The 27,995-nt window shown below is 49.0% G+C and overlaps 1 protein-coding gene and 1 pseudogene across 2 annotated transcripts; both read left to right on the top strand.

Moving 5' to 3' along the window:
* Positions 1 to 209: 209 nt before the first annotated feature.
* Positions 210 to 8,934, top strand: LOC103215323 (putative uncharacterized protein C8orf49; annotated as a pseudogene).
* Positions 8,611 to 27,535, top strand: NEIL2 (nei like DNA glycosylase 2). 2 transcript variants are annotated; one of them, XM_007961638.3, is made up of 5 exons: positions 8,611 to 8,724; positions 10,687 to 10,826; positions 19,851 to 20,203; positions 23,411 to 23,607; positions 26,149 to 27,535. In XM_007961638.3, exons 2-5 carry the CDS (start codon positions 10,689 to 10,691, stop codon positions 26,457 to 26,459), a joined length of 999 nt encoding a protein of 332 aa, XP_007959829.2. In that variant the 5' UTR covers positions 8,611 to 8,724; positions 10,687 to 10,688; the 3' UTR covers positions 26,460 to 27,535. The 2 variants fall into 2 exon arrangements, with proteins under 2 accessions (XP_007959829.2, XP_007959832.2); XM_007961641.3 differs by lacking the exon at positions 10,687 to 10,826 and having other exon boundaries at positions 8,642 to 8,724.
* The last annotated feature ends 460 nt before the right edge of the window (positions 27,536 to 27,995 follow it).

Raw genomic sequence — 27,995 nt, 5'->3', positions numbered from 1 at the left:
TTAAAATGAGACTTTCAAATGCCTCTAAGATAGGTGAGCAGTAACAAAGTTAATTTTAGCTGTGATTATGCTGTGATTGTGTTTGGCTTAACAGTAATGAAAATAAGTTTAGGCCGGGTGCAGTGACTCATGCCTGTAATCCCAGCACTTTAGGAGGCTGGGGTGGGTGGATCACCTGAGGTTGGGGGTTTGAGACCAGCCTGACCAACATGGAGAAACCCCATCTCTACTAAAAACACAAAATTAGCCAGGCGTGGTAGTGCATGCCTGTAATTCCAGCTACTCAGGAAGCTGAGGGAGGAGAATCGCTTGAACCCAGGAGGCAGAGGGTGCAGTAAACCGAGATCTCACCATTGCACTCCAGCCTGGGCAACAAGAGCGAAACTTCGTCTCAAAATAATAAGTTTACAGTCTCTGAATATGGACCAAATGGAGCCAGGGGTGGAGAGTATTAGGACAAGCCGCCCACTGCAGAGCCCCCAGCTCTCACTCGTGGACTGAGTGCACGGGACACAGCCATTCGGAAAGCTCTTTCTTTCGGAGCGGGACTGGGTGTTCTGGTTTTGGTTTGCTTGTTTTATCATTTTGTGACATTGGCACCTATTCTTCAGATTGCATCCTTGCCTTGCTTGCTTGAAGCTGGAGCACAAATGTTCCATCACCCTGTAACAACACAAGTATGCGTCATCCCTGCGAGGCTTAGCTTGGGAAGCGGCATCTCCAGGAACCTCCTTCTGTGGTCTGTCTGCCACTTTACACTGTTGCTCTCATTTCAGTCACTGAGGCCCTTTCCCTTATCCTCCAGGAACATGGTGCTGCTCTATAAGCTCTGACTCCAGTGTGACTTTCATATTGCTCCTCCAGATAGCAGTGGCAGTGGCATTTGCAAAAAGGCTGAGAACAAGAATAAAATCATCAAAGTGAAGATGATAGTGAAACAGACCTCATTTTTCAAAGTCCATTCTTTTTTCTGTCTATGCACTGCCAGCCCCCTCCTCTGGCTAAAACCCGGGGGTGGCGGGGGTGTGGGGGTCGGGGGTTAGTTTTGCAGAAAGCAATGATGGCACAGGTGTGCTCCAAGTTAACCAGAACACAAGAACCAAAAAAGCCTGTGAGACACTGGTGCTCATGATCGCAAGCTCCAGGTCGGGGGGTTTTCAGATGAACACAAAAAGGGGGCTTCTCCCGTCCCAAAATGAGTGATAAATGAGGCACTTCTCATACACTCACACTCACTCCATTCCCTCTGGGATGACTGTCTTCCATCCTACAGCTGTGGCTGCCGTTCTCTGCCTGATAAACTTCTCTCCCTCTCCCTCCCTCTGACACAGAAACACACACACACACACACACCACATACACACACACACACACCCCACTGGATCTATAAGCAGTTTGCAACAGGATGCACCAGTTCTAATCACTTTTCAAGTCAACTGAAGCAGTCACAGCTTCCTAATCAGTGAATGACTGACATAAGGAGTTAATTCAGAAGCAGCTCAATACTATGGACAATACTAGTGAACAATATTAGCATAATGTTTGTACAAGAAAGATACCATAGTCTCTTGTGCTCCCTCTTCAAGATGAATTTGCTGAAAGTGAGTCGTAATTAGAGATGTTAAAAACAAACAAACAAACAAACAAAAAAATGGCTGGGCACGGTGGCTCGCTCCTGTAATCCCAGCACTTTTGGAGGCGGAGGCGGGTGGATCACCTGAGGTCAGGAGTTTGGTACCCGCCTGGCTAACATGCCGAAAGCCCATCTCTACTAAGAAAACAAAAAATTAGCCGGGTGCAGTGGTGGGCGCCTGTAATTCCAGCTACTTGGGAGGCTGAGGCCGAAGAATTTCCTGAACCCGGGAGGTGGAGGTTGCAGTGACCCAAGATTGCGCCATTGCACTCCAGCCTGGGCAATAAGACTGTAACTCCATCTCAAAAAATAAACAATAATAGTAATAAAGTTGAGATTTATTGTTCCTCCTCTGTCCTTTTCCTTGACAGCTTAGTAAAAATGGAAATTTTCCATTACTTCTAGGGTTCTTGATGATCTAAAATGGTTAAGCCGGGATGGAGGATAGATGTGGTCAGTAAACACTGAAATCACGGAACCCTAACGAGGCCAGGGCTCTGCTAAGCAAATCAATGGGTCCAGAGTGCCCTAACATGCTGTTCTGCTATAGCCTCTGAGGGGCCCAGGCCCTGCTGCAGACTCTGGGCTGGAATCCTCTGGGATATCCTCCACAGTCACCCATTGCATACCTTTCCTTGGGGTTCCTCAGAGTGGCTTCCAATCTTCCCACCAGCAGAGTCCCCTTTACCCACTCTCACCCCTGCCATGGGCCCCATTTTTGGTTTTGTTTTTATTTTTGAGACAGTCTTGCTCTGTCCTCCAGGCTGGAGTGCAGTGGTGCAATCACAGCTCAGGGCAGCCTCCACCTCCCAGGCTCAAGTGATCCTCCCACCTCAGCCTCCTGAGCAGCTGGGACTACAGATGTGTGCCACCACCACATTTGGCTAATGTTTTTGTATTTTTAGTAGAGATAGGGTTTCACTATGTTGCCCAGGCTGGCCTCAAATTCCTGGGCTTAAGTGGTCTGCCCACCTCGGCCTCCCAAAGTGCTGGGATTAGAGGTGTGAGCCACCACACCCAGCACAGGTCCCATGTTTTGAAGTAGTTTTAACTAATCATTTGGGGTTTTCCTCATTTTTCATAGATCAAAAACAACCACATGAAGATTATACCTCAATTTTAAAATGAACAAGCCAGACGCAGTGGCTCATGCCTGTAATCCCAGTACTTTAGGAGGCCGAGGCGGGTGGATCATTTGAGATCAGGAGTTTGAGACCAGCCTGGCCAATGTGGTGAGACCTCATCTCTACCAAAAATACAAAAATTAGCTGGGGGTGGTGGCGGGCGCCTGTAATCCCAGCTACTTGGGAGGCTGAGGCAGGAGAATCCTTTGAACCTGGGAGATGGAGGTTGCAGTGAGCCAAGATCCCACCACTGCATTCCAGCCTGGGTGACAGAAAGAAACTCCATCTCAAAATAAACAAACAAACAAACAAGCAAAACCCATAACTGTTCATCTCTGCTAACAAGTACCAGAGAGTCAGTACACCAAGCTGGGTTCCCGCCGAAGGCAAAGACATTCCATTGAGTTTACTTTGTGGCCTTGTGACAGACACTAAATGGATGGTTACTTAGATGCTTTCTGACTGGTTTTCAATGGCTTGTGGGTTCCTCTGGGTCCTGGGGCCTCCAGAAGGGGCCACTGCCACACACACACACCTGGAAGGATCCTGTATCAATAGACACTTGCGCTTCTGCCTCCTCAAAAAAAAAAGGAGGGGACTGGAAGTGCCCACAATGGGGAATTCTGAGACCTGCCTTCCGGCTCAAGTTTGGTCATGGGCTGGCTGCGTGCTGTTGGGCCATTCACCCGACTGCTCTGACCTCAGCATCCTCATCTGTAAAATGGTTTGGCCTGGGCAGCTTCAGGTGTCCAAGACTGGACCAGCAGCTATGGAATCACAAATTGTAGGAAAATGACTCACCTCTCTCTCTGGGCCTCACACACTCTCATCGGTACGGATGACAGCTCAGGGCCCCAAGATTTGAAACTGCTCTTTCTGGAGACTCAAGATTGATGTCTTGGCCGAGTGCGGTGGCTCACACCTGTAATCCCAGCACTTTGGGAGGCTGAGGCGGGTGGATCACCTGAGGTCAGGAGTTTGAGACCAGTCATGGCCAACATGGTGGAACCCCATCTCTACTAAAAATACAAAAAATTAGCCGGGCGTGGTGGGGGGCGCCTGTAATCCCAGCTCCTTGGGAGGCCGAGGCAGGGGAATTGTTTCAACCCAGGAGGCAGAGGTTGCAGTGAGCCAAGATCATGCCATTGCACTCCAACCTGGGCAACAGTGCGAGACTCTGTCTCAAAAACAAAAAATAAATAAATAAATAACATTGATGTCTTGAGTCTCAAATGGAAAGCAGTGTCGTCATTGTGTCCCAATTAATAAGGTTTAAAAAAAAAATGGTTCCAAGAGGCTGGGTGCGGTGGCTCATGCCTGTAATCCCAGCACTTTGGGAGGCCGAGGCAGGTAGATCACGAGGTCAGGAGTTCAACACCAGCCTGGCTAACATGGTGAAACCCCATCTTTACTAAAAATACAAAAATCAGCTTGGGCCTGGTGGCGCATGCCTGTAATCCCAGCTACTTGGGAGGCTGAGGCAGGAGAATTGCTTGAACCCAGGAGGCGGAGGTTGCAGCGAGCAGAGGCCGCACCACTGCACTCCAGCCTGGCAACAGAGTGAGACTCTGTCTCAAAAAAAAAAAAAAAGGTTCCAGAATTATACATCCAAAGAGCATTGTTCCTCAAAGTAGCCTTGGAAACTAAACTTCTTCCAGAAGACAAACTGCTAATGAGTGGGAAGTTAGCACCCCTAAGTTTCCAACAGCTGGCCTGAGAGACTGAATGGAACAAAGAAAACTGAACTCTGCTAAGGAAAGGAAGCCCAGATTGAGATACCGTGCCTGACTCATTTACAAATCATGTCGAGTCTCGAGACCATCTGGTTCAAACCCTTTTGTCTCTCAGTCAAGGGAACTTGCCCAAATCCACAGAGCTGGTGTATTCACTGACCACCCACCCGCACTGGAAGGCCATGGGACCGACCTAGGGTACGCCCTTGCAGTTAATGCGCCTACCATGTGGGGGCGCACGTGTTCTCCCTTTCAGCTTCCACTGCAGCCTGAGTTTTCCAGCCGTCAATCCGTAAGCAGCCCAGAAATGCTGCCAGCAAAAATCACCTGCTGCTTATTGAACACGACTGCATGTCAAACGCTGCTAGTAGCTTTCGACAGCCGCAGGAAACACTTCCATATCCCCCCACTCACGTTTTGCACACAAAAAAGATATGGCCCACGGATTTTAAGTCGCTTGTTGAAGGTCACAGAGCTAGTAAGTGCTAATCAGGGTTCAAACAACATCTATTTCACTCCAGAATCTGGGCTTTTACACCCCACTCTTGTGTCTCCTAAACAGTGGAAATCTACAAGCTGGGAAGCCCTGCCCAGTCTGGGATTAGAAGGCAATCCAAGAGGAAGTCTTTCAGTGTCTTTCTAGAAGTTGAGGAGAATCCTTGGTTCCAAATTCTCCCAACTTATACGTAATGAAAGAAAGACCTAGAGACATCGGGGAATAGGGCTTACTGTCCACGGCCACATACCCCAAAAGAGGGGCAACTGGAAGAGCCTCCAGAATCTCGCTCAGCCCCTGCTCCCGGGGTGCTCCTAGAGCCATATGGATCCTCCCCGCGTGCTTCAGAATCCCCAAACTCTCAGCAGTAACTCAGTCCCTTAAAGGATCCTAGTGTTTTTTCTCTTTCACTCCCTACCTTGCATTCTTTGGGGCGCCTGTATTTTAATCTATTTTCATGTGCATTACAACTCTAGCTCTGTTGGAAAAAAACAAGGACACAAAGGCAGGGGGAGCAATGGGTTCCACGCCTCTTAGAAAGCTGGGTGCCGATCCTTTCGGAGCTGAGGCCCACTTCAGTGGGCTTGGAGGTTGCCCCACTCCAGGAGGCAGACAAATACTACTACTAATAATAATAATAATACAAAGAATAATTACTAAAACATTTAGTGATTGCTATACACCAGATCCAGTTCTGGAGACCCAGTGCAGTGACCAGACCCAGTGCAGTGATGGAGGTGAATCATTTCAAGAAATCCCACAGGGGCCAGGTGTGGTGGCTCAGGTCTGTAATCCCAGCACTTTGGGCAGCTGAGGAGGGGCATATCACCTGAGATCAGGAGTTCGAGACCAGTCTGGCCAACATGATGAAACCCCATCTCTACTAAAAATACAAAAATTAGCAGCATGTGATAGCAGGCGCCTGTAATCCCAGCTACTCGGGAGGCAGAGGCAGGAGAATCGCTTGAACCTGGGAGACGGAGGTTGCAGTAAGCCGAGATCGCACCACTATACTCCGGCCTGGGTGACAGACTGAGACTCTGCCTCAATAAATAAATAAATAAATAATAAATCAGTGAAGTCATTATTTGCAGATGAAGAAACTGAGATACAGAAAGGGCGAGTTACTTGCCCAGGCTCTCTCAGCTGAGTGGTGGGTTGTGGACCCAGGCAGCCTGGTATGGGGCAGATTTCTAGCCACTCCTCTGTGGAGTCACTCTTCCAGGCTGGCCTTTTCCAGGCAGATTATTCAGCCTTTTTGTCTTAGAATGATGATTGCATGTGCTTGCACAGCACTTGCGTATACTTACAGTTTATGTGTGTTTCCTAGCTAATATCTCATTTAATCATTCACTCAATACCGATGAATTGAATCATTCACTCAATTTGTTGAGTGTCTACCAACTGGCAATCGCTGTGCTCTAAATTCTTGCTGCTTGTCAAAATGTAGCCCCTAGTGCCAGGCGCAGCGGCTCAAGCCTGTAATCCCAACACTTTGGGAGGCCAAGGTGGGAGGATCACCTGAGGTCAGGAGTTCGAGACCAGCCTGGCCAACCTGGAGAAACCCTGTCTCTACTAAAAATACAAAAATTAGCTGGGCATGCTTGTACACACCTGTAATCCTAGCTACCTGGGAGGCTGAGGCAGGAGAATCCCTTGAACCCAGGAGGCAGAGGTTGCAGTGAGATGGGATCACGCCATTGCATTCCAGCCTGGGCAATAAGAGTGAAACTCCGTCACAGAAAAAAAAAAAAAATGTGGCCCCTAGATCAACAGCATCAGCATCACCCAGCAGCTTGCTGGAAAGGCAACATCTTGGGCCCTGGTATAGACTTTAGAATCTGCATTTAAACAAGGTTCCCAGGGGATTCATAGGCACATTGAAGTTTGAGAAGTGTGGCTTTGTAATATTTCTATAATACCATTTAATAGATATCCCATTTAATGAAAGAAGTCAGAGATACTGTGACTTGCTTGTATCCCCACAACTAATAATGAAGCAATATATGCAAAGCGCTCACAACAGTGTTTTGCACATAGTATGTGCTCAATGAACAATAATCATCAATGACACAGCCAAGCTGTGAACCATCTGCTTTTCAATTGCATAGCCCCTTGGCCTCAGAAGAACCCCTTTAGGCACCAGGCATTCATTCCATCAGGTGAGGTGAGAATTATGGCTATGGCTTCCCTCCCAGTTCAGCCAGTCTACAGAAAGGGAAGCTAGGGGTTCCAGAAGCTACCATTGTAGTGAGCCTGATCTATCGCAGGGGCGTCCTGGGAGGGGTGGGGACGTGATTCTCCAGAAAAGGCCAGATATAGAAAGAGGGGCACCAGAGGCTCTCCGAGGGATGCCTCCTGCAAACCCCATACCCTCCAACCTCATCCCCTCTGCCTCCAGATGCCTTTCTAGATGAGAACCTTTCACCCTAGGCCTCTCCAGGCCTCTCTCTCCTCACCTCCTGCCCTAATCTGTTCAGTAGGTGATCACTGTGGGAAGGTCACTTGTACCGTCCCTCTCAATCAGTAGGACACAACTATGTCTCTGACGGTGGTGGGCTGGGCTTGTCTCCCTGTGCTGACCAAGTCCTTCCCCAGGGCCCCCTCAGCTACAGTCCATGGTGACTTCACCCCAGCCTACTTCCTGAACACCTGCTGCGGAGTTCCTCAAACTTTCCTCCCAACTTCCTGGAAAGCGCTGGAGAGTTCTCCTTCGAGAACTAAAGACAAGAAAACGTGTATCTTTAAACAGCCTATTGTTTTATCTTTTATTCTTTGAAATAAAAAATTTAATACACAAATATTTTAAGCAAAATTTGCTTATAGTAAAAATTCAAGTAATAACATCCAAATAATAGAAAGCAAAAAAATCCCACCCGTTCAACATTTCAAGAGTCTTCAGCACCTGTTTCCTTTGCACCATACTTCATTAGGCTCGGAGGCAAAGCAGACCCCACCGAAAGGCTTGCCATTGTGGGAACACCCAGGCTGTCCCATTCCAACCCATTGGCTAAGAGGGTTAACTTTTCCCTACAACTGTCTCCTTGAGACAAGAAATGTTCCAAAAGGGCCGGGTGCGGTGGCTCACGCCTGTAATCCCAGCACTTTGGGAGGCCGAGGCGGGCGGATCACCTGAGATTAGGAGTTCAAGACCAGCCTGGCCAACATGGTGAAACCCGGTTTCTACTAAAAATACCCAAAAATTAGCCGGGCGCCAGTAAGCCCAACTACTCGGGAGGCTGACGCAGGAGAATCGCTTAAGCCCAGGAGGCCGAGGTTGCAGTGAGCGGAGATCGCGCCATTGCACTCCAGCCTGGGCGACAGAGCGAGACTGTCTCCTCCGCCAAAGAGTATCTCTTCAATGTCAGTCTCAGCCTGCACCCTTCTTCCACCGCGGCTTTCACTTCCGACCCTGTAACGCAGCTCCGCCTCCAGCAACCCCTGGGACAGAACCCCTCGCCCACCCGCAAGTGAGCAGCCTCGACCCCCGTTCCAGGGTATAAGCCTCGCGCCTGCGCGCACCCGGGGACGTAGATACGAGCCCAGCCACTGCCTCCAGGCCGGAGTCCACGCCCACTTAGGGGAGGAGCCCCGCAGCCTCCACCTACAGGGGCGTCCCCTAGGAGGACGTAGCCTTTGTGGGCCGCTTCCCCGGGAAATCTCCGCCCCCAGCTGGAGCGGCTGTGCCGGCTGCGCAGCGGTGCTGGGTCAGGCCGAGGTGCCACCCACCCGGAGCCGGTGAGTGCAGCCGTCCGCTCTCCGGTAGATCTGCGGCCTCGCGGAGTAGTCGGGAGGGGACAGGAAGGGAGGGCGGGCGCGGGGCCCTCCTCCGTCTCGGCAGCCTGCGGAGGTGCTGCCCACGTCTGGAGGACCCCAGTGACCCTCAGGCCCGCGTTTGCGCCCCTCTCCCCACACACCGAGTCAGAGCTGGGAAAGCAGTGGTCTTAGACCCCCCTCGGGCACTCGGAAGAGAACGGCGAAGACACCCCTCCCCCTGGCTGGCGCAGAGCCAGCCTCGAGCTCCTCGGTAGCCCGCGGGCAGGGAGGGCCCGAGGATGGGGCGCCGCTTCCGCAGAGACTCTTCGAAGCCCCTTCTGCGTCTCATCTGGTTTGTTTTTTTGTTTTTTGGTTTTTTGATGCGGAGTGTTGCTTTGTCGCGCAGGCTGGAGTGCAGTGGCGCGATCTCGGCTCACTGCAAGCTCCGCCTCCCAGGTTCACGCCATTCTCCTGCCTCAGCCTCCCGAGTAGCTGGGACTACAGGTGCCCGCTACCACGCCCGGCTAATTTTTTGTATTTTTTTTAGTAGAGACGGTGTTTCACCGTCTTAGCCGGGATGGTCTCGATTTCCTGACCTCGTGATCCGCCCGCCTCGGCCTCCCAAAGTGCTGGGATTACAGCCGTGAGCCACCACTTCCGGCCCCGCGTTTCATCTTTAAAGGCTGTTGCAGAGGCGGCTTGCTTCCCACCTGTCCATCTCCATAAAAATCCCTACAGGAAACATGCCCACGTGTCCAGAGCTTTTAAGGACTTGGTGCATTTCAGATGAAGGCTTTTCCAGAAGCTTCCGCGTAGGAGAGGATCAGGCTTCCAACTGGTTATGGTCAGCGGCCTTTGGCACGTCTCCTTCCAGCCTGGAGGTTGTGTGAGGATTCCCTGTAGAGTGTCTCGAAAGCCTGATAGAACCTCTCAGTGAATCGGCACCAGCGAGTGTAAGATGCACGTTATTGAATGTGTTGCTGCCGAAACTGTGAGAATGCTCAGATTGTGAGCCATCCCCCTTTCTGAGATTTTAAAAGTATTCTAAACTGTTTTTTAGGATCACTGAAATATAATAGCTACCATGTGCCTGATATCTACTTAGTTCTTTTCGATTTTCATATAACTTACAGAGAGGCTGGTGCAGGAACAGGTGGTTAGGCAGCTGCCCTGGCTGAGACTGGGGGTCTCCTCTGCCCTAGCAGCCCAGGTGTAGACCACTCAGACTCTTATGTAGGCAGCTCTCAGTGGACGGGGATGATTTGGGGCAGGGAGAGTAGAGGTGGCCCTGGGAGCCCTGCATGGTCATTAAAACAGAACCACAGCTTTTCTCAGTGATCAGAGATAACTGTCTGAAGTTAAGCTGGGCTTAACTGCATGGCTGGGAGTCTCACTTATGATTCTGAGCTCTGTCCGCATATTGGTCTCCCCGTGCACACCTCCCCCATGTGAGTGGTCGGTGGTCCTGGAGGGCAGTATCCAGTCCCTTCAAAGGTGGGAAATCAGGCGCAACAGTGGGTCAGAATGGCTGGGTTTTTTTGAGAGCGGGAGGAGGGGGCGCAGAGAAAGTCAAGAGGTGTTAGAGGCTCACAGTCCAGGCAAAAAGTAACAAGGGCCAGCTCCTGGTGTTGTAGTGGACACTCAGGAATAAAGTGGATGGTGCCCATGATGTGCTGCCTAGCACACTGTTGGTGCTTAATAAGTGTTTGCTGCATGAAGAAGGGTAAGAGGGGCTGCCTTTACTGCTAAGTTTGCCACACCCTGCCGCAGCTGGTCTTCTCTACGATCTGACCCCCTCCCAGCCACACTCCCTTTTTGACCATATTTGCTCTTAAAGTTAGTTGGCAGCAAAAATGGCGGCGTGGAGGTTGCTTGGCACTTGTTAGAGATGCTCGAGATAAATGAGCTAAATCCGTGGCCTCTTTTGCCCATTTCTGCCCACAGGGATGCCAGAAGGGCCGTTGGTGAGGAAATTTCACCATTTGATCTCCCCCTTTGTGGGCCAGCAGGTGGTCAAGACAGGGGGCAGCAGTAAGAAGCTACAGCCCGCCAGCCTGCAGTCTCTGTGGCTCCAGGACACCCAGGTGAGGCAGTCTTCCTCTGAAGAGCTGGCTCTGTCACACATCCTGCGCCTCCCCTAGGATCTATCCCCACATGTCTCAGGGTGTCACTTCCCTGAGTCCGGAACCACCAAGCTCGGACTCCATGCAGCTCTGTCTTTCAATCTCATGTGTCTCAGCCAGAAGTAGATATTGCTGTGGACTGTAGAACTGTAAAGAACATGTGTACATGAGCTGGAGACCCTGATTCCAGAGGGTCTGGAATGCTTCTGTTCTCTCCAGCCACAGCTGATGGGCACCTTTGGCTGGGAACTGTGTTTGATTCCCCTGAGCCAGCGGAGAATTAAGGAAAGAGCAGAACCGTCTAGATGTGGTGGCTCACGCCTGTAATCCCAGCACTTTGGGAGGCTGAGGCAGGCGGATCACGAGGTCAGGAGTTCAAGACCAGCCTGGCCAACATGGTGAAACCCCATCTCTACTAAAAATACAAAAATTGGCTGAGTGTGGTGGTGGGCACCTGTAATCCAACTACTCGGGAGGCTGAGGCAGGAGAATCACTTGAACCCGGGAGGCAGAGGTTGTAGTGAGCCGAGATTGTGCCATTGTACTTCAGCCTGGGTGACAGAGTGAGACTCTGTCCAAAAAAAAAAAAAAAAAAGAAAGAAAAGAGCAGAACCTTCAGATCTAGGTTCAAAGCAGCTCATCCTTCCAGGGGCTCACGGGGATCCCTGTTTTCTGACCCCTGCCTCCCTCTCTAACCTTCTTACCCTGCCCCAAACCTGTCTTCTGATCGATGGAACTGCCTGTGGCTCTTCTTAGTCTTTCTGTCCGTGGTTTTGACTTGCTGCCTCCTGCTCAAGCACTTCTTCCTTTTTCTCCCAACTCTGCCCCTGTCCCCTCAGTTTATAATGGTTATTCCTGGTCTTCCAGCTTCCACTTGGCCGCTGCATCCTCAGAGAAGCCTGCCCTGTCTGCTTTACGTGGGGAGGAGACTCCATCTCTGTGCTTCCAGGATATCGTGTACTTCCTCCCTGTTCTTCTTCCCTTTTTACTGAGTTGTTCTGCTTGTTGAGGGGCGAGGGCAGATGCAGAGGGCAGGGGCTGCTCCTTGCCTGTATTGTGCCCCTAGCACTTAGCTGAGTGCTGGCCCATAGGAAGCACGGGGCGGTGCCTGCAGATGAACTCATGAGCTCTGCGGCTGCTTAGCCGTGTGCTCTTAAGCACATCATCTCTTAGCTCTTTCTTCTATTGTAGAATGGAGATAAGCCATTGACCTCTCAAAATTGTTGTTTTAAGTAGACTTTATGCCTGGCACATAATGGACACACCATAAGTACTAGTTCCCTTTCTTCCATCTTGCCCTCACCCCCCACCCCTGCAACACATACACACAGAGGTTTTAAAACTGTTTTTTGTTAGAACTGGAAGAGATCTTGTAGCCCTTTACCCATAGTTGATTCCTTTGGAGACTGAGGCTCGGAGAAGGGAGTACTTAGCACAAACTCAGGTGGCTGGCAAGGAAAAGGTGAGATCCCAGGACCCCATGGCCTCCAGGACTGTGGCCTCTTTGTACACACTGTCCTGCGAGGTTTGCAGGGGCAGGATTATGTCTCTTGTCTCTAGATCCCCAGCACTTCCCAGGGTGTCTGCCACAGAGCTGGCTGTAAGAGAATATTTTGCAAGTGGGTGGGTGGACAGATGGATGTGCAGTGAAGGAACCTGTAAACGGGCCTGGGAGCTGCTTTCCCAGTAAACCAAGCAAAAGCCCATGTTGCAGGGAACCTAAGGTTGCAGGGAACCTTGGGGGCTGCCTGGCAGTGCTTTAAAGTGAGCGCCCTTCCCTGCTTCTCGCTGTCGGTACATCCCTGACCCTAGGAACTTAGAATTGCATTGAGAACATAGGGCCTGTGTCGACGCAGGCCACACTATTAAGCTACACTAAATGGGGAGGGCAGAGCACATGATGAAGGCCCGGGTAATGGCCCTGATAGGAAGAGGTCCCAGTGGCCTGGAGATGATGTGCGGGAGGTAGGACTTGAGTTGGGCCTTGAAGGCTGAAGGATTTCGGTGGACTGAAGAGGGAGGAAAGGGCATTTCAGGCTTGAGAAGCAGTTACAGGCAGGCTGATGGAGGTAGAGTGAGCAGGACAAGTTGATGAGGCAGGAGAGAGCTTGGCTCCACCCTGTGCCATCTGTTTGTCTGGCACATCCTTTCCTTGTCAGCTCTCCATTTTCTGTATCAGGAGTCGTATTGGATTACTCGTAATAGACTGAGAAAAATGACTACTACAACTCAGGGTTTCCCCCTCCACTCCGGTAATGGAACAGTCCAGGGTGGTATAGGAGCAACATTGGAAAACAAGCTCCTTCCACTCTCCCCTTCCAAGACTGGGTAATTTATTAAGGAAAGAGGTTTAATGGACTCACAGTTCTGCATTGCTAGGGAGGCCTTGCAATTATGGCAGAAGGCGAAGGGGAAACAAAGGCACATCCTACATGTTGGAAGGCAGGAGAGCTTGTGCAGGGGAATTACCATTTATAAAACCATCAGGCCAGGTGCAGTGGCTCATGCCTGTAATCCCAGCACTTTGGGAGGCAGAGGTGGGCAGATCGCCTGAGGTCAGGAGTTTGAGACCAGAGTGGCGAACATGTTGAAACCCCATCTCTACTAAAGATGCACAAATTAGCTGGGCATGGTGGCAGGCACCTGTAATCCCAGCTACTTGGGAGGCTGAGGCAGGAGAATTGCTTGAACCCAGGTGACAGAGGTTGCAGTGAGCTGAGATCGCACCACTGCACTCGAGCCTCGGCAACAGAGCGAGACTCCATCTTAAAAATAAAAACAAAAACAAAAACAAAAAAAACCATCACATCTCGAGACTTATTCACTATCACGAGAACAGCCCCCATGATTCGGTTACCTCCCACTGGGTACCTCCCAGCGGGTCCGTCTCATAACACATGGGAATCACGGGAGTTATAATGAGATTTGGGGACACAGCCAAACCATATTATTCCACCCCCAGCCCCTTCCAGAGCACATGTCCTCACATTTTAAAACCAATCGTGCCTTCCCAACAGTCCCCAAAAGTCTTAATTCATTTCAGCATTAATTTAAAAGGCCACAGTCCAAAGTCTCATCTGAGAAAAGGCAAGTTCCTTTCACCTATGGGTCTGTAAAATCAAAAGCAAGTTAGTTACTTCCTAGATACAATGGGGGTACAGGCGTTGGGTAAATACACCTGTTTCAAATGGGAGAAATTGGCCAAAACAAAGGGGCTACAGGCCCCATGCGAGTCTGAAATCCAGCAAGGCAGTCAAATCTTAAAGCTCCAAAATGATCTTTGACTCCATGTCTCTCATCCAGGGCACGCTGATGTAAGAGGTAGACCCCCCCGACCTTGGGCAGCTCTGCCTCTGTGGCTTTGTAGGGTACAGTCCCTCATCCTGGCTGCTTTCACTGGCTGGCATTGAGGGTCTGTGGGTTTTCCAGAGCAGGCTGCAAGCTGTCAGTGGATCTACCATTCTGAGGTCTGGAGGACAGTGGCCCTCTTCTCATAGCTTTACTAGGCAGTGCCCCAGCGAGAACTCTGCACCGGGGCTCTAACCCCGCATTTCCCTTCTGCACTGCCCTAGCAGAGGTTCTCAATAAGGGTTCCACCCCTGCAATACACCCCTGTCTGGACATCCAGGCATTTCCATACACCCTCAGAAATCTAGGTGGAGGTTCCCAAACCTCCATTCTTAACTTCTGTGCACCTGCAGGCTCAACATCACATGTACACCACCAAGGCTTGGGGCTTATACCCTCTGAAGCAGCAGCCTGAGTTGTACATTGGCCCCTTTTACATTGGCACCATTCTGGGGTCTGGAGCACAGTGGCCCTCTTCTCACAGCTCTACTAGGCAGTGCCCCAGTGGGAACTCTGCCCTAGGGCTCTAACCCTGTATTTTCCTTCTGCACTGCCCTAGTAGAGGTTCTCAATGAGGGCTCTGCCCCTGCAGCACACCTCTGCCTGGACATCCCATTGTTTCCAACATCCTCAGAAATCTAGGTGAAGGTTTCCAAACCTCTATTCTTAACTTCTGAGCACCTGCAGGCTCAACACCACATGTAAACCACCAAGGCTTGGGGCTTGTACCCGCTGAAGCAGCAGCCTGGGTTGTGCATTTGCCCTTTTTAGCCATGGCTGGAGGGGCTGGGACACAGGGCACCAAGGCCCTAGGCTGCATACAGCAATGAGGCCTGGACCTGGCCCAGGAAACCATTTTTTCCTTCTAGGCATCTGGACCTGTGATGGGAGGGGCTGCCATGAAGGTCTCTGACATGCTCTGGAGACATTTTCTTTGTTGGCTTGGTGATTAGCATTTGACTTCTAGTTACTTATGCAAATTTCTGCAGCCGGCTTGAATTTCTCCCCAGAAAACGGATTTTTCTTTTCTACTGCATCATCAGGCTGTAAATTTTTCAAACTTTTGTGCTCTGCTTCCTCTTGAATGTTTTGCCACTTAGAAATTTCTTTCACCAGCTGGGCATGGTGGCTCATGCCTATAATCCCAGCACTTTGGGAGGCCGAGGCAGGCAGATCACAAGGTCAGGAGTTTGAGACCAGCCTGGCCAATATGGTGAAACCCTGTCTCTACTAAAAATACAAAAATTAGCCAGGCATGGTGGCAGGCACCTGTAGTCCCAGCTGCTCAGGAGGCTGAGGCAGGAGAATCACTTGAACCCAGGAGACGGAGGATGCAGTGAGCCCAGATCATGCCACTGCACTCCAGCCTGGGCGACAGGGTAAGACTTTGTCTCAAAAAAAAAAAAAAAAAAAAAAAATTTCTTTCACCAGATACCATAATCATGTCTCTCAAGTTCAACATTCCATAGATCTCTAGGGCAGGGGCAAAATGCTGCCAGTCTCTTAGCACAGCAAGAGTCACCTTTACTCTAGTTCCCAACAAGTTTCTCATCTCCATCTGAAACCACCTCAGCCTGTGCCTTATTGTCCATATCACTGTCAGCATTTTGATCAAAACCATTCAACAAGTCTCTAGGAAGTTCCAAACTTTCCCACATTTTCCTGTCTTCTTCTGAGCCCTCCAGACTGTTCCAACCTCTGCCTGTTACCCAGTTCCAAAGTTTCTTCCACATTTTGGGGTGTCTTTACAGCAGTACCCCACTCCGTATGCCAGTTTACAGTATTAGTCTGTTCTCATGCTGCTGATAAAGACATAACCAAGACTGGGTAATTTATAAAGGGAAGAGTTTTAATGGACTCACAGTTCCACATGTCTGGGGAGTCCTCACAATCATGGTGGAAGGCAAAGGAGAAGCAAAGGCATGTCTTACATGGCAGCAGGCAAGAGAGAGCATGTGCAGGGGAACTGCCCTTTATAAAACCATCAGACCTTGTGAGACTTACTGTCATGGGAACAGCATGGGAAAAAACCCACCCCCATGATTCGGTTACCTCCCATCAGGTCCCCCCAACAACACACGGGAATTATAGGAGCTAAAATTCAAGATGAGATTTGGGTGGGGACACAGCGAAACCATATCATACATTTTATAGTCAGTGATGTCCAGTCATCAGTTGATGGACATTCGGATTGTTTTGACTCTTTGACTTCTATGGATAATGCTGCGGTAGGCATTCATGTGCAAGTATTGGTGTAGACATATGTTTCCATTTCTCTTGAGACTATTCCTAGGAGTGAAATTGCTGGACCATATAGTACGTTTAACTTTTTTAGTGTCTTCCGTAGTGTTTTCCAAAGCAGCTGCACCATTTTATCGTCCCTCCAGCAGTGTATGAGGACCAGTCCTTCCATTTTTAACCTCTTGTCATAGCACCTGGGGCCTATCTCCAGCTCACCTGGGTTCAGGGTGGATAGGTTCCCTGGGTTGCCTCTTCCTTGGGGTCCCCCTCTGCTGCAGCAGGGGTCTCTGCTCTGCCTCGTCAGTTACCCTTCCTGTGCCTGTCCCTCATCTTCTGGAGGGAATTTGTATCTCCTGTCTGCTCCTCCTCTTGATCCCGAGGGTTTAGAGCTCTTTGGTTCCTATAGTGGGTTTGTTGGGAGCAGTGCTAACAGCGCATGCCCTAGCTACTGTGTCTGACCAGGAGCTCCCCGTCCCAGTATGGGGTTTCCGCCTCTGCGTTCAGGTGTGTCCCCTCAGCTGGGGACTCCCTGTCTCCTCTGCCTTCCCCTCTTCTTGTGAAGCCCAGCCCAGGTAACTGCCAGCTTCCCCTTATGCTGTAGACTTCTTCTGTGTGCTACCTCTGCTTCTACCCACACTTTTCTTTTCTTTTTTTTTTTTTTTTTTGTACAGATGGGGGTTTCACTTTTTTACCCAGGCTGGTCTCAAACTCCTGGCCTCAAGCAATCCTCTTATCTTGGCCTCCAGAGTGCAGGGATTACAGGCATGAGCCACTGTGCCTGGCCTACCCACACTTTTCTCCATGCTCTTGTAGTATCTGTTTTCATACTTGTCCCCCTCCCACCCCCACCGCCTTTAAAAAATTTTTTTTTTTTTTTTTTTGAGACAGAGTCTCGCTCTGTTGCCCAGACTGGAGTGCAGTGGTGCAATCTCGGCTCACTGCAAGCTCCACCTTCCAGATTCAGGCCATTCTCCTGCCTCAGCCTCCCGAATAGCTGGGACTACAGGCGCCCGCCACAGCACCCGGCTAATTTTTTTGTATTTTTAGTAGAGACGGGCTTTCACCATGGTCTCGATCTACTGACCTCTTGATCCACCGGCCTTGGCCTCCCAAAGTGCTGAGATTACAGACGTGAGCCACTGCACCCGGCCGCCTTCTAAATTTTTTTTAAAATTATGATGAAAAACACATAACAAAATTTACTGTCTTAAACCATTTTAAAGTATATAGTTCAGTAATATTAAGTATATTCACGTTGTGTAACAGTTTGCCTGAACTTTTTTATCTCCCCAAGCTGAAACGCCATACCTGTTGAACAGTAACTCTCCCTTTCCTCCCTTCCTGCAGCTCCTGGCAATCGCCTTTCTACTTTCTGTCTCTATGAATTTTACTCCCCCAGCTACCTCATATCAGTGGAATTATACAGTTATACAGTATTTGGAGTTTTTTTGACTGGCTTATTTCACTTGGTATAAAGTCCTCAAAGTTCACCCATGTTACAGATAAGGGAACATTGGAGATTGTTGTAATCTATTTTTGCTGCTATTACAGAATACTTGAGACTGGGTTATTTATAAACAATAGAAGTCTATAGAGCTCACAGTTCTGGAACCTGCAAAGTCCAAGGGCATGGCATTGGCATTTTGCCGTGTCATTTGCAATTGGCATTATTCCATTCAGGAGCTCAGAGCCCTATGGCCTAATTTCAAAGGGGCCATCTCTTACCACTGTTCCATTGGGGATGAAGTTTCTGACACATACTTTTTGGGGAACACATTCAAACCATTGCAGAGCCTTACTCATCTGTTTGCCCTTGGAGCCTAGCACACTGCCAGGCACATTGAATAAGCTTAATTAATGATTAGCGAACTGAAGTGGCTGCAATGTCACAAGAACCTAAAAGAGGGACAGTAGAAATTGCCATAGTTGGAGAGGGTATGAGGACATCTTGACCTAGATATTTTTGACCTAGTAAATGTTTTGATCATCATGGGCATTTGACAGTTATTTTCATCAGAATTATATCAACATTGGTGAATTTACACCAAGAAATATTTTCGGCAGCAGATTCTATTATGCCCACTTAAATCCTTGCTCAATTTTTTTTTACGTAGGTCAGTTAAACCATTTCTAATATGTGGCAAATAACAATCTGTGCTCAGATTGACAGCTAAGCTATTCTGGGATTATTTCGAAAGGTAAGGCTCTTTTGTGTAGAGGATTTCAAGATTAATTTGTATGCTAATTAACAAGTCAAGATCGTATCAGAACAGTGATCTTTAAGCACAGACCTGTAGCGGTCAAAAAAGTGACACAGGCGTTTTCCAGTATTAATGCCAGATGTTTTGGCTTATACTCTTTGAAAGACTGCCTGAATTTCAGGCTGTGTAGAACCGACACATCCTGGAATCTAGGCATACATATTGCATATCAGGAGGTGTAACATGAAAATAAACTCAAAGCAAGGGCCGGGCGTGGTGGCTCATGCCTGGAATCCCAACACTTTGGGAGGCCAAGACAGGCAGATCACTTGAGGTCAGGAGTTCGAGACCAACCTTACTAATGTGGTGAGACCCGGTCTGTACTAAATATATAAAAATTAGCTGGGTGTGGTGGTGTTCACCTATAGTCCCAGCTCCTTGGGAAGCTGAGGCAAGAGAATCGCTTGAACCCAGGAGATGGGGGCTACAGTGAGCCAAGATGGTGCCACTGCACTCCAGTCTAGGCGAGACTCCATCTGAAAAATAAAAAAAGAAAATAAACTCAAAGCAGCCAGAACATCCTGTAACACACATTTTCTGTATTTATTTTCTTCTACTGAAATCCTTTTCAGTGAGATAAGGTGGGTCCTTTGCCTTGTACATGTTACAGTGGTGATTTGATTCATTGGTCAATTTTTGTTTCGGTATCTAATTTTTATTGATTACAGTTTTCTTATCAAGTCCAATGCACTGGTGGAGGGGGTAGCGTGGGGTACCCAGTCTTATAGTGTGTTGTCTTTAGCTGCTCTGTGTGTGCATTCCCATGCACTGCTTATTTCTGGCATAGAGAATGTATTACGAATGGAATGAAGGAATGACAACTTATGTTCATTTCTTAGCTACTGCATGGAAAAATTGGGAGCGATTCCCCTCAGGTTGTCCAGGGTTGTCCTGCCATCTAGCATGGGTCTGTTTCACTGCCAGCTAAGTCTGCTTGCTCCCAGTCACTTTGAAAACCACATGCGAACTGCTCACACCACTGGAGCAAAAGAGCAAAAGGCAGAACCCAAAGACTCCATTTGGGAAGGCTCCCCGCGAGGGCCGAGAAGGAAGACCTTTGCAATAGGATAAATATCTGCATTCGCCCGTTCCCCTCTGGGTCTATAAGGCTTAGATCTCTGTTCATTTTTTCTAGGTCCATGGAAAGAAATTATTCCTTAGATTTGATCCAGATGAAGAAATGGAGGCCCCTGGCAGCAGCCCACTGCCAGAGCCTCCACAAAAAGAAGCGCAGAAGGAAGGGGCTGCGGACCCAAAGCAGGCCGGGGAGCCCAGCGGGCAGAAGACGCCTGATGGATCCTCACAGTCTGCAGAGCTCAACCCCCAGGGAGAGGATGAATCTGAGTGTTTGGAGGGAGACGCCCCTGCAGGAGATGCTGGGAAGTGGCTGCGTGTCAGCTTTGGTTTGTTTGGCAGCGTTTGGGTGAACGAGTTCTCCAGAGCCAAGAAAGCCAACAAGAGGGGGGACTGGAGGGACCCTTCCCCGAGGTAATGGTGTGGCCATCTGATTCTCAGGGGCTCTGATAGTCATAGGGCCCTGCTTGGTGGGGTTTGGGATTTAAGCAGTGGGGTCACACTGAGGACGTCCAGGCTGCCCCCCAGGGCCCTGCTGTCTTGGGGAGAGAGGCCACCTCTGCATCTACCAGTGATAGGAAGTAGACTGTGGCTGCACGCAGGAGAGGGTATGCACCCAGAGGTGGCTGGGAGAAGGGGAGAATTTTCCCAAAAAATGTGGCACTTGAGAGTGGACTGTCCCTGAAGAACATTTTCCTGCCTGACTCCTGACTTGTGTGCTTTGAGTTTAGGGACAAGATTTTCCCAGTTTTAAGTATACTGTTTGTGTGTTTATGTTTTATTGAGATATAATTAACATACAATAGAATGCAGATCTTAAGTGTTCAGATGGATGAGTTTTCTTAGTTTGTTTTGAGACGGAGTCTTGCTCTGTTGGCCCAGGCTGGAGTGCAGTGGCACGATCTCGCCTCACTGCAACCTCCGCCTCCCAGGTTGAAACAATTCTCCTGCCTCAGCCTCCTGAGTAGCTGGGACTACAGGCGCGTGCTACCACACCGGCTAATTTTTGTATTTTTAGTAGAAACGGGGTTTCACCATGTTGGACAGGCTGGCTGGTCTGGAACTCCTGGCCTCAAGTGATCCACCTGCCTCCGCCTCCCAAAGTGCTGGGATTACAGGCGTGAGCCACCATGCTTGGCACCAGTTTTTAATCTATGAATGTTGAGATCAACATTTTGTGCATAAAACTCTATCTAGGTTTAGGATCATATGCTCAGTGTCAATTCCCAGGGGAGTAATTGCTGGTCAGAGGGAATGCACATGCTTAGGGCTGTACGTTTGATGACCTTAGGAAAGTGCTAGTGAGCTGAAATCTCATGAGTGTTAGGTCATTTGTGTACTTCTTATCAATTTATTGAAGCCTTTGGACCGAAAGTCTGTTTGTTTATGTGACATGTGTTGCCAGCATTGTTTCAAGTCTGTCCTCTGTCCTTTGAGCTTCTGATGCCTCTTGGCATTTGGGATTTGAAATTTGTATGTCGTCAACGGTGGGTATTTTTCTTGGTTGCTCATAGGCTTCCCCTTTTACTAAAAAAAAGGTCCCTTCTACCCCCAGAGAAAGTCACATGACTTCTATTTTCTGAAGTTTTATAACTTGTAAAAATGTTTAGAACTGTAGTCTTTTTTTGTGGCATGATGTAGGTACCATAGGATGCTTTGGGCTTCTGTGGTCCAGAGATTTGGGGCTCACATGACTGAAAGTTCAGAAGGAGGGTAGGCTTTGGGGTTGCAGTTCCGAGGTTCTGGCTTCGTGTGTTTCTCCTGGCTTTGCACTTTCCACACATTGGTTTTGTCCTTAGACCAGCAGCAAAAGGCTACTGCAGCTCCAGGACTTTATTCACACCGAAAAATCCAGAAGATGAGAAGGTCATTTTTAGAAGTTCAGATGAGGAAACTTTTCTTAGAACCTCCAGCAAACCTCTCATCATCAGGAGCCTGCCCTTTGCTGAGTCCTGGATTAGTCACCAGCTGGAGGCATTGAAATGCTCTCCACGAAGCAGGCTCACCCCTAGGTTTTCAGATATGTTGCCATAGAGTGAATGTGTATCAGGCCATTATTTTTAAATCTCTGTTTACCTGGTTATGTCTCTTTTCTCATTTACATGTTTTATATTTATTTTGCTTTGTCTCTTTTTTCTTTAATAGGCTGGCCTGAGTTTTATCTACTTTGTTGGTCTTTGAAATAAATAGTATTAGCTTGCCAGGCATAGTGACTCCTGTCTGTAATCCCAGCACTTTGGGAGGCTGAGACAGGAGGATCACTTGTGCCCAGGAGTAAGAGACCAGCCTGGGCAACATAGTGAAGACCCTGTTTCTACAAAAAATAAAAATAAAATTAAGCTGGTATGGTGTAGTCCCAGCTACATGGAGGGCTGAAGTGGGAGGGTAGTTTGAGCCAGGGAGATTGAGACTGCAGTGGGCTGTGATTGTGCCACTACACTCCAGCCTGGGCAACAGAGCGAGACCCTGTCTCCAAATAAATAAATAAATAAAATTAGCTTTATATATCCTTTCTATATGGAAAGGGTATATGGAATATTGAAAATATTAGGTCAGGTGTGGTGTCTCACACCTGTAATCCCAGCACTTTAGAGGCCGAGGTGGGTGGATCACCTGAGGTCAGGAGTTTGAGACCAGCCTGGCCAACATGATGAAACCCCATCTCTACTAAAAGTACAAAAAATTAGCCAGGTATGGTGGTATACACCTGTAATCCCAGCTGCTCGGGAGGCTGAGGCAGGAGAATCACCTGAACCCAGGAGGCAGAGATTGCAGTGAGCCAAGATAGTGCCACTGCACTCCAGCCTGGGCGACGAGAATGAAACTCCATCTCAAAAAAAAAAAAATTATAAGTCAAAAATGTGTCTAATATACCTAGCCTACCAAACATCCTGGCTTAGCCTAACCTACCTTATATGTGCTCAGAACAATTACATTAGCCTACAGTTGGGCAAAATCAGCTAACACAAACTTGTTTTATAAAATGTTGAATATCTCAGGTAATTTATTGAATACTGTACTGAAAAGAAAGGTTTTATAGGTACTCAAAGTATGGCTTTTACTGAGCGTGCATTGATTTTGTACCATTATAAAATCAAAAATTAAAAGTGAACCAGTGTAAGTCAGGGATGTGTGTATGTGTGTATGATCTGACCACAGAGTGTGCTCTGACTATATCATGGTAACGATGTGGGGATGTGTGTATGTATGTATGATCTGACCACAGAGTGTGCTCTGACTATATCATGGTAATGATGTGGGGATGTGTGTGTGTGTGTATGATCTGACCACAGAGTGTGCTCTGACTATATCGTGGTAACAGTGTGGGGATGTGTGTATGTGTGTATGATCTGACCACAGAGTGTGCTCTGACTATATCATGGTAACAGTGTGGGGATGTGTGTATGTGTGTATGATCTGACCACAGAGTGTGCTCTGACTATATCATGGTAACAGTGTGGGGATGTGTGTATGTGTGTATGATCTGACCGCAGAGTGTGCTCTGACTACATTGTGGTAATGATGTGGGGATGTGTGTATGTGTGTATGATCCGACCACAGAGTGTGCTCTGACTATGTTGTGGTAGCGATGTGTACATATGACCTGTTCTTTCTTCCCAGGTTGGTCCTGTACTTTGGTGGTGGTGGCTTCCTGGCATTTTATAATTGTCAGATGTCTTGGAGCTCTTCCCCCGTGGTCACACCCGCCTGTGACATCCTGTCTGAGCAGTTCCATCGAGGACGAGCCTTAGAAGCTGTAGGCCAGGCACAGCCTGTCTGCTATACACTGCTGGACCAGAGATACTTCTCAGGGCTAGGTATGACTCATGGGAAAGGGGTGAGTCCACAGACTTGCCTCATGGAAAAGTCGCTTCTGTGGGAGTCACAAGACCTGAGGCCCACCCTAGTTGTGCCAGTGCTGTTGGTCTTGAGGTGCCACTTGCTTAATCTCCTTGGTTTTACTTCCCTTGTTTTTAGACTGAGGGCATTAGATCAGGCAGTTTTTAGCTTGTCTCTCGGCTTCAGAATCCACACCCTAACTGTGTTATCAGTTGTGGGCCTTCTGCCAGCAGCGCTGGAACGTCACCTCCTAAAGGGCAGGGTCATGTCTCGGGCATCTCTGTACCCTCCACAGCACAGTGCAGTGCCTGGCACACAGGAGGTGCCTGACCTGTGTCTGTAGGGACTGAAGTCGTGCAGGCTGCTACCAGAGGAGTGAGTGCATGTTCTAAGGGATGCTGCTCTTGGGTGGATGCACAGAGATGACTCCGTCTACATTGGGTTCTTACAAGACACGAGTGAAGAAGAGTTTCCCTCTCTCCATTGCAGTGGCATGAGCAGTGAAACCGTGAGCATTTCAGGACAGGGAGAAGAGCGGAACAATTTCAAAAATACATGTAACAGCTAATTAGCTGGACTATGAGAGCGTGCCATTCTTATTACCCATAGCAGGGGAATAATTGTGCCCAAAATTGGCTGCTGAAGCAATCAGGCAAGTTGGTGGTGACAGAGTCACCTCCATATCCAACATGTGGCTTTGCTGCCTGCTCACCTCCCCTCACGAGGGTCGGAGAAGGCCGGTGGTGCACCAGGCACTGGCCTTGCATTTTCATGTTAGGACCATGGGAGTCCCTATGCCCTCAGGAGCAAAGAGCCATCGGAAGTGGCTTTTTGGGTATATGTGGCAAGAGCTAATAAAGTAACAGTAGTAATTTATAATGGCCAGTGTTTTCCAAGCAACTCTGATGTGCCAGGCACACGTTTTTGTCCTTAGTGCTGTTCCATAGGACGGTTATAGTGGGTTTCCCTTCCTTCAGATGAGGAAACTGAAGCAGAGAACGCATCTCTAGTACACGGTGCAGCTGAGACGCGAATCCAGGTATTCTGTCCGCGAATTCTGGAGAGAGCGATGTGTGTAATGAGGAGTGTGCCTATGAGGCCTTGGAAAAAGAAGAATTTCCTTCACCCGCTCGCTCCAAACACACAGACACTCACTTGACCTCTGTCACGCTCACCATCTCTCCTTAAGGAGATCATTGTTTAATGTCCCAGCAAGCACAGTCTCAGTCCACTGCGAGTCAGGAAAGATTGCAGCGAATGCCTGGTGGAGCTGAAAGAGTATGGTTGGAACATTCCAAAGAGAGTTGCTGATTCTGGAAGGAGGGATCGAGGCTGGCTTCACAGAGAATGAGGCAGGAGTAGAAAAATCATAAGATAACACCTCCCCAAACACTTTCTACATAACGAGCCTTATGCTTGGTATTTCATTTTATTTTATTTTTTGACACAGGGTCTCTCTCTGTCGCCCAGGCCGGAGTGCAGTGGCACAGACACAACCCACTGCAGCCTCAACCTCTGTGGCTCAAGCGATCCTCCCACCTCAGCCTCCTGAGTAGCTGGAACTATAGGTGCATGACACCACATCTCACTAACTTTTAAAATTTTTGTAGAGACAGGCTCTCACTATGTTGCCCAGCTGGTCTTGAACTTGTGGGCTCAAGCCATCCTCCTGCCGCTGCCTCCCGAAGTGCTGGGATAACAGGCATGAACCACTGTGCCTAGCTATGCTCGACATTTTGTTTTTAATTAAAAAAAAATTTTTTTTTGAGACTGTCTCGCCCTGTTGCCCAGGCTGGAGTGCAGTGGCACAATCTCAGATTACTGCAACCTCTGCCTCCCAGTTCAAGCGATTCTCATACCTCAGCCACCTGAGTAGCTGGGATTATAGGCAGGTGCTACCATGCCTGGCTAATTTTTGTATTTTTGGTAGAGATGGGGTTCACGATGTTGTCCAGGCTGGTCTTGAACTCCTGGCCTCAAGTGATTCACTTGCCTCTGTCTCTCAAAGTGCTGGGATTACAGACATGAGCTACGGCACCAGGCCAACATTTTAAATAATAACAACAGTTAATATTTATTGAGTACTCTACATACCAGCCACTGTGCTCAGCGTTTTTTAGTGAATTCTCATTTACTGCTCACAAAAACCAGGTGAGCCATCCCTGCCTTACAGATAAGGAAATTGCAGCTAATTGAGACTGAGGAGCTTGCCAGGGTCACGTGGGTAGGATCTGCTTGAGCTGGGATTCAAGTGCAGGCAGTCAGATGCCCGACCCCTTTTTGATAGCCTATTTGCCACGACGGGCCATGCATGAGTTTCATTTCATCTTCACAGCAACCTTAAAGGTAGGAATTGTCAACTCCAATTTACAGACAGAGAAGCGGAGTCAGAGATCGCAGACCCGCCCAGGGTCCCACAGGACGTGGAAGAGCTGACTTCTGCCGTGCTAACTTTGTGGGTGGTTTCATCGTGCCATGTGTCCTTTCTCCTTCGCTTACCCTCCCCTGCTTTATTTCAGGGAACATCATTAAGAATGAAGTCTTGTACAGAGCTGGGATCCATCCCCTTTCTCTTGGTTCAGCCCTGAGTGCCCCGCGTCGGGAGGCCCTGGTGGATCACGTGGTGGAGTTCAGTACAGCCTGGCTGCAGGGCAAGTTCCAGGGCAGACCGCAGCACACGCAGGTCTACCAGAAAGAACAGTGCCCTGCTGGCCACCCGGTCATGAAGGAGGCGTTTGGGCCCCCAGGTGGGTTCCAGAGGCTCACCTGGTGGTGCCCACAGTGCCAGCCCCAGTTGTCAGAGGAGCCGGAGCAGCGCCAGTTCTCCTAAGGAACTCGTGGTGCTCTTCCTGGAACCTGGCCCTTGGGGAACCTGATGTCTAAGTGTCCAGAAAGGAGGATGTGGGCGGAGATGGGGACACAGAGGACAGTGTACGTCGGGGTGCCAGGATTATAATATTCACCTCCCTGGAGTTATGTTGAAGGCAGAGTTTTCATAGGATTAGATTCTTTTTATCCTTTTCTAGTTCAGTGAATTCATCCTATTGAATTGCATCATAGTGAGAGATGAGAGAAATTGTGATGATGGGGAAGGGGAAAACCTCCCAGAAGGCACTGGGGCAAGGAAAAAGAAAGCCTATGGGAAATGGCTGAGCTCCCAACACGGCTTTGCAGATGATGTGGGGTTTTGTTTTTGTTTTTGTTTTGAGACAGGGTCTTGCTCTGTCTCCCAGGCTAGGGTGCAGTGGCGTGAGCTTGGCTCACCGCAGCCTTGCCCTCCTAGGCTCAAGCAGTCTTCACCTCAGCCTCCAGAGCAGATGGGACTATGGGCATGTGCTATGATGCCTGGCTGATTTTTGTTTACTTTTTATAGAGATGGGGTCTTGCCATATTGGCCAGGCTGGTTTTGAACTCCTGCAACTCAGGCAGTCCTCCCACTTTGGCCTCCCAAAATGTTGGGACCACGGGTGTAAGCCACCGCACCCAGCCAGCTCCTGTGTTTTGCTTTTGTTTTGTAACTTTGGTTGATGTTAAGGCCCTCCATTTTGGAAAGCAGGAAAACAGGTTGTTCTTTGTTTTTTTGTTTTTTTTTTCTTGTTCCCCTGGAGGATCCAGGGATGAGGATAGAGTGACCTGAGAGCAGTGCTTGGATTCAGCCTCCTGCCGGGTCCTTCCTGCTGGACACAGACACCAAGAGGCGGGGGTGGAGCAGGGAGCTGCGCCTTCCTGGGGTGCCCAGTGGTCTGTAGAGAAAAGCTGCTTGTTTCTCCTGAAGTCAATGTGTTTGTGACTGTTGACACGTTGAACGATTCAGGAATCAAGGGCTGTGGAGAAACGCCCTCCGGTTGTTGGCAACATGAATGAAGCTAGAGCAGTGACATGAAAATAAAGCTCTCTGTTACTTGCTGTTGTCATCTTTCTTTGGTAGTAAAAGGTCTTTAAATAACACAACTATTCATGGAGGTGGCCTCCAGGGCTTACTGGATCAGCTGAGGAATCTACATAAAAGGAGCAGTGAGAGGAGGTGCGGGCACACCTGCTCTTCTGCCCTAGGCGAGCAGAGATGGACTGAAGCTCTGTCACCGTGATGTCTGCACAGAGATTTGTGAGAGTGAAACAGAAAACACCGGCCGATGATTCTGGCTTTCCTTTATTCTCACACACGCACGTTCTTTTTTTTCTTTTTCTTTTTCTTTTTTTTTTTTTTTTTTTTTTTTTTGAGACAGGGTCTCACTCCGTTGCCCAGGCTGGAATACAGTGGTGTGACCGCGGCTCACTCCCGGGCTCAGGTGATCCTTCCACCTCAGCCTCCCCGGTAGCTGGGACTACAGGTGTGCACCACTATGCCCGGCTAATTTTTGTATTT

This window comes from Chlorocebus sabaeus, chromosome 8 (assembly GCF_047675955.1).
Source record: "Chlorocebus sabaeus isolate Y175 chromosome 8, mChlSab1.0.hap1, whole genome shotgun sequence".
Classification (NCBI taxonomy): domain Eukaryota; kingdom Metazoa; phylum Chordata; class Mammalia; order Primates; family Cercopithecidae; genus Chlorocebus; species Chlorocebus sabaeus.
This window is presented reverse-complemented; position numbering and strand designations above follow the sequence as displayed.

Excerpts from the sequence above, each read along its gene's own strand:
- NEIL2 (XM_007961638.3), top strand. The coding sequence starts at position 10,689 with ATGCCAGAAGGGCCGTTGGTGAGGAAATTTCACCATTTGATCTCCCCC. Across the intron at positions 10,827-19,850 it reads TGTGGCTCCAGGACACCCAG|GTCCATGGAAAGAAATTATT; the intron begins GTGAGGCAGTCT and ends CATTTTTTCTAG. Across the intron at positions 23,608-26,148 it reads GAGATACTTCTCAGGGCTAG|GGAACATCATTAAGAATGAA; the intron begins GTATGACTCATG and ends GCTTTATTTCAG.